This window comes from Hylobates moloch, unplaced genomic scaffold, assembly GCF_009828535.3.
Source record: "Hylobates moloch isolate HMO894 unplaced genomic scaffold, HMol_V3 SCAFFOLD_10, whole genome shotgun sequence".
Lineage (NCBI taxonomy): Eukaryota > Metazoa > Chordata > Mammalia > Primates > Hylobatidae > Hylobates > Hylobates moloch.
Genome location: NW_026652285.1, coordinates 32,256,436 through 32,271,829, shown reverse-complemented (window position 1 = coordinate 32,271,829; position 15,394 = coordinate 32,256,436). Strand labels below are relative to the sequence as shown.

Genomic DNA, 15,394 nt, shown 5'->3' with positions numbered 1-15,394 from the left:
TATAAATTATATTTCAATAAGTTGAAAAAAGTATTTTGAAAGTTATTTAAAAGTATTTTTTGTTATCAATAGTAGCTGGCCAACAAATCATTATAGAGATTAAGCAGCCCATTGGTAATATGAGGTTATCCTTGCTCCATTAGCCTTCTGAAACATACCAGAAAAACGAGTTCTCTGTCCAGTGGAAATGGAGGTTGTTATCCAATCCACAGAAGTTGGAGTGTGAATATGCACACTTCTCATCATTAGCTTAAGTCAAATTTTTAAAAATCAGACTAAGCTCTAAGAATTGAAATTAACCTTTTCCCAAAAGGATAATGCTTCAAAAGATCTCCACTGTGGGAAAACAAAACACTTCACTTGTTCTTCTTCTTTTTTTTTTCTTCTTATTTTATTTTATTTTCAAGACAGGGTCTCACTCTGTCTCCCAGGCTGAGTGTGGTGGCATGATCATGGTCCACTACAGCCTCAACCTCCTAGCCTCAAGCCGTCCTCCCACCTCAGCCTCCTGAGTAAAAAAAGGAAGTCCCTCTTCCTCCCCTCCTCTCCTTTCTCAATCTCTCTTATCAGAGTTAATGTCTGTCATCAGTCTGATGTGCTTTTTCTTTCTTTTTTTTTTTTTTGAGATGGAGTCTCACTCTGTTGCCCAAACTGGAGTGCAGTGGCAAGATCTTGACTCACTGCAATTTCCAGCTCCCAGGTTCAAGCGATTCTCCTGCCTCAGCCTCCCATGCAGCTAGGATAACAGGCATACACCACCACACTCGGCTAATTTTTGTATTTTTAGTAGAGACAGGGTTTCGCCATCTTGGCCAGGCTGGTGTCGAACTCCTGACCTCAGGTGATCTGCCTGCCTTGGCCTCCCAAAGTGCTGGGATTACAGGTGTGAGCCATCGCGCTCAGTCTGATGCATTTTCTTCCAGGCAATTTCTATATATCTCATTCTTGTTTTAAAAAATGCATGCATGTGAGATATAAATAGGATTATATTATTCATATTATTATATAACTTGCTTTTTATGGGCTGTGATTTTCTATTTCTCTTGTATCTTCTTGTCATGCCTGATTAAAACTGTACAGATGAAAATCCTGCCAAAGGTGAAGTCTAGGAACAGGGAGGGACTCAGTTAATCTCACTATTATATAGCCCATTAATTACTCATAATAGGATGGATTTAGGCTCACATTCAGCTGAACAATGAGGATCCTAAAGAATGCTAACACAAGGCTAGCCTGAAAAGTTCTAAGAGATAGGGAGAATTCTTAAACAGGGAAATCTCAGGATGAAAACAATGTTCCCAGAAGAATAAAATGGCAACAGTATATATAATATAGAACAGAATTAGACAGCAAGGAGACTAGTTAAGTGGCTAATACAGAATAGTAGATTAGAAGAAATGAGATTCTGGATTACAGTGGTGGCCAGTAGAATGGAGAGAAGGTTTTACTGAATTCTAACAAGGCAGACTTGTAGAGTGGAAGAAAGAAAAGATTTGAACTAGAAGAGCTAGATTTGAATCCCAGCTCTGAAATTTACTAGCTGTGGGACCTTTGGCAAGACACTTCTTCCATATCTCAGTTTCCTTGTCAATAAAAGGAACACCTTGAAATATCAGAGCCTTTAACTTTATTTTTTAACAGCAAAACTATTTTTTTTTTCTGTTAAAAAGAAAATCTCCAAGGAAGCCAGTAGGTTTAATTTGTAAAACAAATAAAAGCAAGATTGTTCTGGTTGAAGCATAGGTAAAGGGCTCAGAGCCCCAGCTAGCCTTCATTTCACCCTTCTCAGCCACTTCTGAGGCATCCTTCAGAAATCTCCAGAGGGCTGAGGAACAAAGTTTGAGAAATCTCTAAAGACTTTACTATCAACTCTATTACCAATTACTTGAGGGGATAAAATTGACAGAGGTGCCTAGAAAAATAATAATGAATTTAATAGTGCCACAGAACCACATGACGGAAAGGGCGAATTGACTTTTCCTAAATCTGCCTGTTTCTCCTTGCAGGTTGAACCCAACTTAATGTCTAAAACCTCATCTAACCCTTGTGCAAATGGTCATCTAACCTCTATATAAACAATATGGCCACAATTTACTGCCTAACAATTCAGTTCATTCCACTTTGGGGTCCTCAAATGAGTCAAAAGTTCTTCCTTATCAAGCCAAAATTTGTCCTCCATGACTAAATAAAAGTTCTTAATCTATCTTCTGGAACTAAACCAAGTAAATCTAATTGCTCCTTCATCAAGACAGTCCTTCAATTGTCTGAGGACAGCTACCATGTCTGCCTTATTTCCCTGTATTCTCTCTTGCTCTGGCATGACATGAATATCCCATGGAGGCAGCCTGCTCCTATTTTGGTTCAAGTTGAATTTTTTTTTTTTTAACAGAATCTCACACTGATCTCACCTCACTGCAACCTCTGCCTCAGGTTCAAGTGATTCTCCTGCCTCAGCTGGGATGACAGGCATGTGCCACCATGCCTGGTTAATTTTTTGTATTTTTGGTAGACAGGGGTTTCCCCATGTTGACCAGGCTGGTCTCGAACTCCTGACCTCAAGTGATCTGCCTGCCTCAGCCTCCCAAAGTGCTGGGATTACAGGTGTGAGCCACCACACCCAGCCAGAGTCAGTATTTTTAAGCATCTAAGTGCAAGTAGGTTTTCATTTATTCATGGCTTTAAAGAGACTTAATTAATCAAGCCAGATGATCCTCCTTTAAAAAATGACTAGCTTTGATAACTAAGTGTAAACAGAACCCAAATTCATTATTTGGTTGTTTTTGGTTTTTTGGGTTGTTTTTGTTTTTGTTTGTTTTGAGACAGGGTCTTGCTCTGTCACCCAGGCTGAAGTGCAGTGGCACAATCATGGCTCACTGCAGCATCGACCTCCCAGGCTCAAGTGATTCTCTCACCTGAGCCTCCCAAGTAGCTGAGACTACAGGAGGGCACCACCACACCTGGCTAATTTCTGTATTCTTTTTTGTAGAGACAGGGTTTTGTCATGTTACCCAGGCAGGTCTTGAACTCCTGGACTCAAGCAATCCACCTGCCTCATGTTCCCAAAGTGCTGGGATTACAGGCATGAGCCACTGCACCTGGCCCTAAAAATATTCTTTTCTTGCTAAACATTAGCTGCTTCCAGTGTACTAGAAGTAGATTGCCAAACCTTTCGGCCCAAAGCAAATTGTAAAGACATTTAGCTAGGGATGCAAAAACATCTAAGACTCAAGGTCCAGTGAAGCAGGCATAAATAACATAAATAAAGAGAAGCATCCTGATTCCAAAGCTTGCATCTAACAACCAACTCCCAGGGAAATGTAGTTCTCATGATTACAAATTCAATTATCACCAAAATGACATGAAATATCAATGCTAGAAGGAAATCTTCATTCACCATTCTTTATCCTACCCACCCCATAAATCTACTACCAGGTCTGTGAAATCAGGATCTGTGGCTTGGGTCTCAGTATCTGCCAGTCTGGGTAGTTTGGGGGATGGGGAAAAGGAAGTATGGCTGAGTCCCTAAGGAGAAAGCAAGCCAGCATAGCCACAGTCCGTGATGCCTGTGGGAGCACTGAGCCCGTACAGTTTCCTGTGCTCCAGTTGTCTTGGTAACCTGAGGCCTCCTTATTTGTGTTGGCATCATGGGGCCAAAAGCGGAAGCAAAGCTGAAACACCAGGAAGACTTGCAGGGAAAAAAAATGTAGATAATGCAGCAGTTATGCCACAGGAGGGTCAAGCCTAGGGCAGAAGAATTACCTGGTTGGGGGTGGGAAGGTAGTGTCTTGTTAAAATCACATCTCTGGGTTCTACCTTCAGCGTTTCTGATTCAGTAGGTCTAGGATAAGCTCAGGAACCTGCAATTTTAAGAAGCTACCACCTACCAAGTAAGTCAAAGACCACACTTTTAAAATTCCAGCTATAAATCAGCAGTTGGGAAGAGAAAGTATAACCATTTAATCAATTTCAAAAAGCTGATATTCTAGTACAGTAATTCTCTACACTGGGGTAGAGGGTATATTTTGTCTTCCAGGAACATTTGGCAGGATTTGGAGACATTTTGGTTGTCACAACTGAGATAACATCATTGGCATCTACTGAGCAGCTGCTAAGCATCCTACAATGCACAGGACAGCTCCCCACAACAAAGGATTATCCTCCAAAATGTTAACAGTGTCACAGCTGAGAAACTCTGTACATGAGGATATTCTGCTCTCCCAACAACGCCCCCCCACCCCGCCCCACCCCGCCCATCAGCCCCAATCCATTGGAAATCAGTGCTACACAGTTTAGGTCACAATGCAGAGACTTATGTGAGATCCCCTGAAAAACTTTTGAGACCCCAGAAATCTTTTTTAAAATAGTGAATTTCATTAAAGAGATAGAAAAGGAGAAGACTAGAACAGACAATAAAGGAGAGTAAGTATGGGCAACAGGGGTGAACCAAAAAAGGGATCAAGGGAGGCTGAGGCGCTGAGTGACAGCAGTGGGAAATCAACACTGCCCCTCAGTGGATGCAGCCCATTTGTAAAGAGATGATAAACCCATGAAAAATAACAGACACAAAAAATGAAAAAAAAAAAAGGAAAAATGTAAAGGAATTGTGTAGAAGTAGCTTTAGGATTCATCAAGTGTAGATCTGCATGAAAAAAGGACATTAGAGATTCTTCTACAAAAGAATGCTTAAATAAAAATTCTCCAGCAAAGACGACAGGACTTCTAGAAGGAGGTCAAGAATTATATCAGAAAGGAAAGAAATTGTAAGTATTTACAACCCTCTACTCCTAATCACCCCCAAGATAGGTGAGTCCAGAAAAATGCATATTGGTTTTACTGAAGAGAGATCACGAGAGGGAAGGGAAAGTGGAGAAGCAATTTCAATTTCATATCAAAGAGTTCTTTTTTTTTTTTTTGGAGACAGAGTCTCACTCTGTCACCCAGGCTGGAGTGCAGTGCAGTGATGCAATCTCAGCTCACTGGAGCCTCAGCCTCCCAGGTTCCAGTGATTCTCCCATCCCAGCTTCTGGAGTAGCTGGGATTACAGGCACGCGCCACCATGCCCAGCTAATTTTTGTATTTTTAGAGACAGGGTTTCACCATGTTGGCCAGGCTGGTCTCGAACTCCTGGTCTCAAGCAATCTGCCTGCCTTGGCCTCCCCAAGTGTTGGGATTACAGGTGTGAGCCACTGTGCCTGGCCCATCATCTATTGTCTGTAATAATTTAGAAATCTGGCACCAGGATTATGAAATTCACTATACAGCGTGTGGCATAACACCAAGCTTAAATGGTCACTCAGTGGACTTCACGATAATGGCCACTTTACGCTTCTGGATGCAAAACGTTGGGAGAGTTTGAAGTGGATATGAATTTGAGAATGTGTTTTCTTGTAGGAAAAGTAATGGAAAATAAGCATCTTTTTCTAATCACAGGAAAGGTTAAGGCTTTGGTGAAAGCAAGCATAACTGAGTTTAAAAACAGTCTAGAATAAGAAAAGCGTAATAGAAGAGGAAGGAAGGCAGAAGTAGACTATGAAGAATAAACAATCAAGCCTAGCTTTTTTAAAAACCTGAGGTCTTACTAAACAGAAAGGAGGAAAAAGGGAAGATTTCAACACAAGAGTGTTAAAGGTGGAAAACAGCCAGAAAGCACTGTGGGCTTTAAAAAAAAAATCAGTGAAGTAGTAGTGGTGTAGGTTGGCAAAGAGAAGTGTAGAGTTGAGAGGAGGGAGAGAATTTATAGTAGAGGAAGTCGGTGTGAAGTTTTCCTCTCAAGATGCCCAGCAGAGCAAAGAAGGAATGAAGGCAAAGGCCACTGGGAATAGAGTAGGGCTGGGGCTAAAACAGCACGAGAGAATGCAACAAGGGCCCAAAGTAAGACATTTTCTTTTTTTTTTTTTTTTTTTTTTTTTTTTTTTTCGTTAATTGACCCAGGTTTGCTTGTTTGGGACCCAAGGCAATGCAGAGTTTAAGGATCTTTATAATTTATAAAGTAATCATCTTGGCCCAACATAACACAGATCATAAGGATCACGACAGAATTAGTGTCTCTGAGACAAGTACAAAATACCATTTTAGTGATGATTTTAGAAGAGAAGTCAGACTAATAAATTGCTGTGTTGTAGAAATACTACGGTGAATTAAACAGCTTTAACTTTTTCTATCAGCCACAGGATAAATACAGAAACTGTATAATTACATACACATCCACAGAAGATAGTAGCCTAACATATATGCTAAAACTGTGAGTTGTTTGTCTTTGCATACTGTAGTCCAAGGCTCCCATTCCAAGAAATGTTTTACTTGGTTCAAAATATATAGGGTAGGTTAGAGGGCTACACAGAAAAAAGGTTAAAAATAAAGACAGTAAAATGAGGGAGAGGAAAAGTGGAAGTGCAGCACTACTGATCCAGAAACACTGAGGCATCAGCCACAAAGAATTCAATCAAGTCAGTGAGGGGAAAATGGCACAAAAGCCAAACAAGAAAAAGGCTCAATACCATATTACCGATCTGAGAGCCTTACTTTTGGTTTTAAGTCAAATATTGAATTAAATTGTGCAACTTTTCTATTTTTATTTTTTATTTTAAAAAAATCCACCAAAATTACTTAAATCATTTGACACACAGAGTCATACAATTTTAAATGACTATAAAAATGTGCAGATCAGTGCCAAATTTTTTGGCAAAGGCTGAATGGCAGACAGTAATCCAAGACGCAGACAACCTTGCTTTTAAGCAAGGTTACACAGAGACCAGCAGGCTCCCTTCTACCTGTGAGACCAAATAATCCCAAAATGTACCCAAATAATCGTAACTCCCCCTACTCCCTAAAACCTACCCTTCACTGTCTAGCCAGCCTCTGGACAGACCTGATGCCTGGGGTTTGGCCATTTCCGCCTTCCCACCCTATGTTGGTCTCCTTTCTCCCTCCTCAGGTCCCTCAGTTCTCCCAAGCCTAACTTGGCGTGCTTCCTTCCTCTGTCACCCCAATCAACCCGGCTCCCCTTCCCTTTCTGGGCTTCGCCACCTGCCCAACTCCCTGTTTCCCCCCCGGGGGCCCCTCCTTGCCCTGGGGTCTGCTCTCGGCCCGCCAAGTTCTCCCAGGGGCTCCCTCCCCACCTGCCTCCATTCAGTCAGACTGTGTTCAGTGTCCGTTTCGCGCCCGTAGCGACACCAGGACAGAAGCCCACTAAGTGACCCTCTGCTCCCAGAAACCCTCCTGGCTCCTCTAGACCCTCCGGGGCTCTGGCCCGCAGCTACCCTCTCCCTCCGGCGGCGGGGGTCGGCTGTGACTCACCGGAGGGCCAGCGGCCGGGGTTGGGGTGGGGGGGGCCGGAATGCTCTCACTTCCTCTCCGCGCACCTGCCCCGAGGCTGGAGCGCCGCCCGGCCGGGCCTCCGGCGGATGTTTTCCTTGTCCCCAAGCGTCTAGTGCGCGCCAGCCGCCCCCTCCGGGACCTGCGCGCCAGCCACCGCGCCCCCAGGACCCAGCGGGCCTGGTCCTCAACACTCACCCCCTCCCCAGCAGGCACGCATGCGGGCTCGACTCACACCTCTGCACCGCCCCCCAACTTCTGGGAGAGGACTCCTGGCTCAGCCCAGCCTCTAGCTTTCCAGAAGCCCCTATATGCCTACCTCATCTTCGTTACAGGCGATGAACCCTCACTTCGGTTCCCGTTTCCGCACACGCACCAATCCCCACTGGGGCTCCCCGGCATCACCCCCACCTTCATGCGCCCCAGCTCCCCACTCACATCCGCCCCCTATTGGGCTGGCTCTAGCTTGCATGAGCAGAAGGTGGCCCAGGGCCCAGCCTTCCAGGGTGTCCGCTGGACCCCCTCTCTGGGAAAGGCGGCAGAGCTACTGGCCACTAACAAGACCTTTGGGCCCTCGTGCTAGACAGGCCTTCGAATCCACCTGCTCCAGCCCAGAGAGCAGGCCCAGGCCGTGCCTCCCACACCGCAACCGAACTCAGAGCACCCTGTTTCAACTGTGAGTTTTTTCTTGGCACTCCTCTGAAACGGAAAGGGTATCAGTCCTGACTAGGGCGAACGTGAGGTCCATTCTGCATCTCCATCCACCTTAGCTGTCTCCTTGGAAGAGGACAGCAAGAGAGTTTGAGGTGCACTGACACAGTCATTTCTGAACAGTGAAGAGATGACAGGTAGGGTGGCCCCCTTGAAAAGTCAGCCAGAAGTAGCCGTATCTGATGCACTAGGTGGCAGGGAGTGAGTCTTGGAGTAAATGGGACTGAAAACTTAGAAAAACCAAATAAATGCCAAAGAGACTGTCCCTATGGGGAATACCTGGAACATGGGTCTTTGAAGTGTGGAAAAATGAAAGAAATCCAATTTGACCAGGGCCTTTAGTGCCAAAGAGATGGCTAGCAGGAGAGTGGTGAGAAAGGAGAACTGGAGAGTTCACATGAGCGGAGATGGGAAGAAATGGATCCGAATCCCAGTAAGAAAAAGCAGGAGACTTAAAGTTAGCCTGGCAGGATGATGAGAAAAGGACACCTTGTCCTAGGGTAGAGGCGAGGGTGCAGATCTGGGGGAAGAAGGCTTATTGGGAACAGTTTCTCAAACTAGACATTAGGAAGTCAATATAAGGGCCAAAACCAAAATGCTCCTGGAGGTACCTGTTTTTGAAAAAGGTGGGAAAGGTGACATGGAGCAGGGGTCTCCAACCCCCAGGCCACAGGCCAGTACCAGTCTGTGGCCTGTTAGGAAGCGGGAGCACAAAGCAGGAGGTGGGCGGCGGGCGAGTGAGCATTACCGCCTGAGCTCCTCCTCCTGGCAGATCAGCAGCGGCATTAGATTCTCACAGGAGTACAAAACCTACTGTGAACTCCGCATGCAAGGGATCTAGGTTGCACGCTCCTTATGAGAATCTAATGCCTGATGATCTGAGATGGGACAGTTTCATCCCAAAATCATCCCCCTGCTGCTATCCCCCTCCATCCACTGGTAGAAAAATTGCTTTCCACAAAACCGGTCCCTGGTACCAAAAAGGTTGGGGACTGCTGACAAGGAGCATGAGTGTGAAAGGTGCAGAGGTCTATGCCAGGAGACAGCCATCCCCAGTAGAAGCCCTCAGTTATGCACAAACTGCTTAATGTCATTCAAAGAAAAGGATGTCGCCCATTTTGCCTCCGAGCTTTAGCCCCAATCACAGCAACTATTTCCTGACACTTACACACCAGAGATAGTGATAAGGGCACTGCACACATTATCTCAGTTAATCCTCATAACAGCCCAATGAGTTGGCATTACTATCCCCAATTTATAGATGAGGAAACAGGCTCAGAGAGGTGAAGTAATCTGACCAGGTTACATAGCTAAGTGGAGTCAGGATCTGAATCCAAGAAGACTGTCTCTACAGCCTATGCTCTCAATAATCCATCCTGGGCTCCTCCAGAACCTGTGGGAAACTCAGTGGATGCCAAATGATAAATTCCTAAAAACCTCACTCCATTACATATGGGAGGAAAGAGAGGACACCTCTGTGAACCTGGAGTGATTCATCCCATCAGGGCACTTAGAGATGCTCCTCTTTGAAAGGGGAAAGAATCATCCCCAGATGTGGGGTGATCCCACATCTGCTGTATGTTTGAAGGTGATAAGCAATGGACAGTTCACCTCTGGAATGCCTGAGGAAAAGAGACCGTCCCCACCATCTCTGAGGGGCAGCCCTATTTCTTGGATACATTAGGGAAACCCTGCCCTAGGATCTGAGGGAAACAGTCTCCACTCTAGGTGCCTGCTCACTCTCCTGGAGCCTCTGGCCGTCGCACCCTATTGCAGCTCCTGGGTTTGGCTAGGGCACAGGATTAACCATCCCCAGGAAATGCCTCCCTCCGGTCCAGGCAGGGATCCCAGCATACACACCCCTGGTGGTGGTAGTGGGGGAGAAAGCGGGAAGGTGGAATGCTTCCTTCTCTCCAGGTCAGGGAAGAGATCTGGGGACCACCTGGGGGCCCTCACCCCTCCTGCCTCCTGGCTGGGGAAGTGCCCAGTCCAGTGCCCCCTCCATGGCCACCTCCCTCCCTCTAGCTGTGCCGGGGCATGAATCAGCTCTCACAGCTTGTTAAAGCTAGACCTCTTGTTTTCATGCCCTCACCTCAGGAAACAGAGTTACAGCTTTTCCAGCTCTACTCAGCAGGGGGCCAGGGTCCTCACTTTATAAACATCCCCAGCCTGTGAGAGCAGAGGGCAGGGAGATAGTGTGAGACAGGAGCCCAGGGGAGAAAGAGAAAAACTAAGACTCAAGGAGCAACGCAAAGCAAAGTCAAGGAGTCAAGACCAGAGTAGCTGAGCAGAGGCCAAGAAGGGTCCGAGAGGGCTGTGCAGCAGCAATGGCCCTAAGGATGCTCTGGGCTGGACAGGCCAAGGGGATCCTAGGAGGCTGGGGGATCATCTGCTTGGTGATGTCTCTACTCCTCCAGCACCCAGGAGTCTACAGCAAGTGCTACTTCCAAGCTCAAGGTAAAGTGGGGTGAGGCGTTAGGAATGGAAGAGCATCAGAGACAGCACAGGGAGGATGGGGCCTTACAGATGATCCTGTGTCAAAATACCCAGGCTCCCTCCAGCTGTGAAACAGGAAAGACAAACTAAATACAGGGATAGTGCGTACTTACTGTCTCCACCCCAGACCAGAAGAGCCTCTGCCTCTCATCAGCACTCCTACACCTACTAACATTTCCTGTTCTTCCCTAGCCCCCTGTCACTATGAGGGGAAATATTTCACCCTGGGCGAGTCTTGGCTCCGCAAAGACTGTTTCCATTGCACCTGTCTGCATCCTGTTGGCGTGGGCTGCTGTGACACGTGAGTGACCAAAGATGGCCAGCGAGAATGACTCTGATATGAGTGACTAAGGGATGACCAGGGAGTGACTAGATTGCTGTGATATAAGAATGAACAGAAGAGCAATACAAGATGGGCCAAACCTGAAGGGACCAACACTAGTGTGAAAGATAAGGCTTCAGGCTATAAATCAGGGGAGGTTGGGGTGGACCTGGACAGAAAATACTCCTGTTACAAAACAAAAAGGCCCACATATGGTAGGTGAGAGCTTAGTTAGGAGGACCAAGGGGCCACTGAAAGGGGCTCTAGGGGGGAAAGCTGTGAGAGAGGGAATGTGTGGGCAGGGATAAAGGCAGCCTTTCACTGTGCTGACTCCTTCCCCCATCCTTGGTTCCCCAGGTCCCAGCATCCCATCGACTTCCCGGCTGGGTGTGAGGTACGTCAGGAGGCAGGAACCTGCCAGTTCTCCTTGGTGCAAAAATCTGACCCTCGGCTGCCCTGCAAAGGGGGAGGGCCTGACCCAGAATGGGGCTCAGCCAACACCCCTGTTCCTGGGGCTTCTGCTCCCCACTCCAGCTAAACTCAACTGATCACCCATCTGCTGACTGGTCACTGCTGCTGCCACTTCCAGGGAAACCACTAGCAGCTGCCAATGTATTCTGAATAAATAAATTAATGCTATAGCTGAAAGCCTGACTCTCACTGTCCACGACATTGGACCCCAGGTGGAAAAAGTGGGTCCCATTAGAGTCCAGGTGCTGAGTTCTCAGTAACCGGAAGGAACTAGCACCAGGGTGGGCCAGTTTCAGATGGTTATGGTGCTGGTGCTGGGGCCTGGGGCAGCATATGAGGCCAGGGTGGGGCTGGTAGGCAGCACCTTGATGGGGAGGTCCCAGCTGAAGGTGTCTACAGGTACTTGCTCAGGTCCTGTCCAGGTGGTAGGTTCGGGCTGTTCCACAGGGGGTAGGAGTACCAATCCTGGTTCTCGGGACGTTACAAATTCAAAATGCAATCTCCACTTCAAGGACACTATGGAAGAAAAAGATTAAGGTAGAAGCATTAGAAGCCAGCAGGAGTAAAAGCCAATGACAGGATATAGTTAGTGAATGAGAAAAAACAACCTGTATTCAGGAAGACAGGGAAAAGTCACAGGGCAGGGAGCTGTGATTAAGGGTTTTTCTGAAGCAATCGGGTATTACCATAGATGTGAGCTGAAGATACCAGTATTAAGTACCTAATAACCCAAGAGTGAGGCAGTCAAGTCTAGGTAGCGTGAAGTAATCAAAAATCAGTGTATCACAGGGTCCCAGCAGGTAGGCGTGGGGAAGAAGTTCTATCAAGCTGTTAGGAGTTTAGGGGTCAGTGTATCTAAGAAATAGGAAGAGGTTGAAGGTCTGAGAAACTGTTCAGGGTCAGAGGCTAGACGTGGGTATGTCTGGGAGTGCGTATAAGGAATCAGGATCCATTACACCCTCCCTTAGCACAGCATTTTACTGTCCCCCTCTCCCTTCTCCAGTAACAGTGAGGGTCTCACCAATGGCTGTACAGAAGCCTGGGGTGGAGCTGAGAGGGATTGGGAGGGAGAAGCTGGTTCTAGTTGTATGTAGGCAGGATTCCTGGTGCCGGGCGTGAGTCACATGGGACACAGAGGGGACACCCCCTGCCCCACGTCGCCGCTGGTACTCAGGCTGTACACGCTCCTCGGTCTGTAAGCTGACTGAAAACTGGGAGCAAGAGAGAGGTGTGTGCTAACAGGAAGTGCTGTCTGTAGGTGAGAGAACAGCCCAACCTCAAGCTGTTTTACAAAGAGACCCTGGATGACCCCACTATCCCCTTCTACATGCCACCCCTCTTTATACAGGCCTTCCACCCTAGCCCTTCAACCCCAGCACCCCAGCACCCCAGCAGGTAAGAAGCTCTGCTCCCTTCTTACCTGCAAACAAGCTACGGTACCTTCCCCTAAGTTTAAGGTCCCCACCACGTCCTCGCCAAGTCTGTACACAGATTTGAAGATGCCAAACGTCCCAACTTTCCCTCGGCCATCACTGATATTATATAGATCTGGGGAGAATAGGACACTATAAGCCTGCAGTCTACATACTGGAGTACGTCTGGGACTGGGCACCACAGGCCAAAAGATGGGGCTTTTCTTTATAATTGGAGGTGTGAGGTAACAGTGGATCCACAGAAGTGTGTGGTGGTTAGGAGACTGTCTCTGAGATGGGAATACAACGAGGGGAAGGATGGGGTAGGACAATTCTGAAAGAATTCTCACGGAGGCTGCGGCAGGATGTGGCAGCCATTAGGCGTTCCCCAGCCAGCTCAGCTAGCCATGAATCCTTCTTCCCACCTTCATCCTCCTCCAAGAATGGACTGGATGGGGCTACAGCCTCATCCTGGGGAAACCGGACATCCTGAAGGCCTAGAGAAAGAATGAGTGGAGAGGTAATGCTGAGAGGGAACAGAGATGAGAGTAGAGGTTAGGGTTTTAGATTCCATCGTGAGATGGCTAAAGGTAAGGGGCGCCAGGGCTGAGGTGTACATCTCTATCTCCAGAACCCTCCCTCCCTTCCAAACTCCCTAGCACTGTCACTGAGACCAGGAAGTTTCCCTGCAGCCCTTCTTGCAAGCCCTCTAAGACAATTTCTGCTTTGGCATGGCCCTTCCCCAGCCCTTCCCTCCAGGAGCCCTTGCTTACCAGTCAGCACAAGAACCCTCAGAGGGACTCTGAGTAAAGTGATAGGGGAGTTGACACGCTGGCAGCCAATGGTCAGTTTGTAGACGTACTTGACTGACTGACCCCGAAAGGAGGGTGGTCCCTCTATGGGCAGCACTTCACTGTAGGAGTCTGGTTGGGAAGTAGTTGTCAGGGCAGCCAGAGGCACCAAAGGAGTCCTCCCTCCAGGAGACTTAGAAGGCAATTCAGGGATGGGGACAATCACTCACATGATTTGGACTCTCCAGGATCTAGCCTCAGGTCACAGAATAGAATTTTTGGTGGAGTAGAAAGGATACACTGGCCCCTCTCACCTGAAAAAGGTAAGAATGACTAATTTAGTGACCCATCGTCCAGTACTGAACAAGACTAGCATGGCAAGTGGAGATAGTGAAAGGCTGCCAGGCCCTCTTTCCCTGCTGTGAAATGGGAATAGTCTTCTATCCCCAAAGCAATAGTCATGCTCCCCAACATCCCCAGCATGACAGGGACTATAAGAACAACAATTAACAACTTCACCCATGGGTGACAATGCCTCCGCACACACCCTCCGCACCCCCCCCCTCTCCCAGGCAAACGCCCCTCTCTAACCTCGGTGTGGCAGAAAGACAGTTTGGCTGTCGGGCTGGACATCTGGCTGACTAGAGTCAGGGGGAGGCAGTGCTACTCGACTCTCACTGGCATGGAACTGGCAGTGGATTTGAGCACTGGCCCAGGCCAGGGCCTCACTGTGGGAAGAGGAAAAGGAGGCATCAGAGGTAGTTCCTGACCTCACAAATGCTTTCCCAAGCTCCCTATCACACTGTCTTAACCAACAAGGTTAGATGGCTGTCCTAGTGATCAGGAAATCCAGAACCCCAAAGAGAAACCATTAAATAAAGAGTAGCAGACTGTGCGTAAAAAGGGGAATGGGGGAGGGGAAGGAAAGCGTACAGCTATGTCATCCACATCTTCTGTTAAAGAGCCCTCTCCTACAATGACAGCACAGTGAGCAAGAGGAGGTGGTGTCGCTACAGGACAACCTGAGCTCTGCCTCAGCCCCAGAGATAATCTGGCTTCTTCCCAGAAGGGCCACCACCTTCAGCGCCAGCATCCCCACCTGGATGCAGAAGTGGCCGTGGGGGGAAGGGGGTTGGTGACGGTCACTACACACTCCAGCGCCTCCCCAGCCAAAAATACAGGACCCCGGCTCAGCTCTGCTACCACTTCAATCATGGCAGCTCCGGAATCAGATCTAGAAGGAAACAAGGCGGGGCGGAGGTCAGCACCGTGACAGGGAGGGGCGTTGCGGTGAGCACCTAGGGCTGAGGGCTGAGGACAGGGGTGGTCAGCACCGTTGTGCCCGAGGGAGCGCCTGGATATAGGAGGGGTAGATGGGTGGGAGGGAGGCGACTGAAGACTCAGTACTGCCCAGGGGGAGGACGTCGCTCTGGGCCCTAGACCCCCGCCCCTGTGAGACGGGTTCTTCTCCCTGGGCACCCCCCCGGAGTTCCCAAACTGGTCTCCGCTCCCCCTTTCGTCAAAGTTCCACGTCCCAGCCCAAGATCACGGCCGCTCGTCACCTCGCATAGTCGACACTAGGGATTGGCACCCCGAGGCCTCACCTGCCGGCCCCTCAGGGACCTGGCTAGGTGCGCGGCGGCGGCGGCGGCGGCGGCGGCGGCGGCGTCCGCTGGGCGGTAGAGGCGGGACTTCCCTTCGGTCCCCCACCCTCCGCGGAGTCCCTTCCGGCCGGAAGCGCCCGGCAGGCCAGACCGGAAAGGGCTCGGGTTGTCCCGGCGCCCAGGGTCACCTTCCCACGGGCTGGCACCTGGGCGCGGGCGCTGCCCCGGAGCCGGCCGGCGGGACCTGGCGCCCAATCCTGGGGGACCCGGTGC

General features: G+C 48.6%; 2 protein-coding genes across 2 annotated transcripts; one reads left to right on the top strand and one right to left on the bottom strand.

The window, feature by feature from the left end:
* Nucleotides 1-599: 599 nt before the first annotated feature.
* On the bottom strand, nt 600-15,210 carry RGP1 (RGP1 homolog, RAB6A GEF complex partner 1). Its single transcript, XM_032164113.2, has 9 exons — nt 15,080-15,210; nt 14,617-14,751; nt 14,109-14,245; nt 13,748-13,831; nt 13,500-13,649; nt 13,077-13,223; nt 12,735-12,862; nt 12,336-12,525; nt 600-11,830 (listed from the first exon to the last, which is right to left on the bottom strand). Exons 2-9 carry the CDS (start codon nt 14,730-14,732, stop codon nt 11,607-11,609), a joined length of 1,176 nt encoding a protein of 391 aa, XP_032020004.1. The 5' UTR covers nt 14,733-14,751; nt 15,080-15,210; the 3' UTR covers nt 600-11,606.
* On the top strand, nt 10,353-11,381 carry MSMP (microseminoprotein, prostate associated). Its single transcript, XM_032164118.2, has 3 exons — nt 10,353-10,482; nt 10,714-10,822; nt 11,201-11,381. The coding sequence occupies exons 1-3, from the start codon at nt 10,353-10,355 to the stop codon at nt 11,379-11,381; spliced, it is 420 nt and encodes a 139-aa protein (XP_032020009.1).
* Nucleotides 15,211-15,394: the final 184 nt, after the last annotated feature.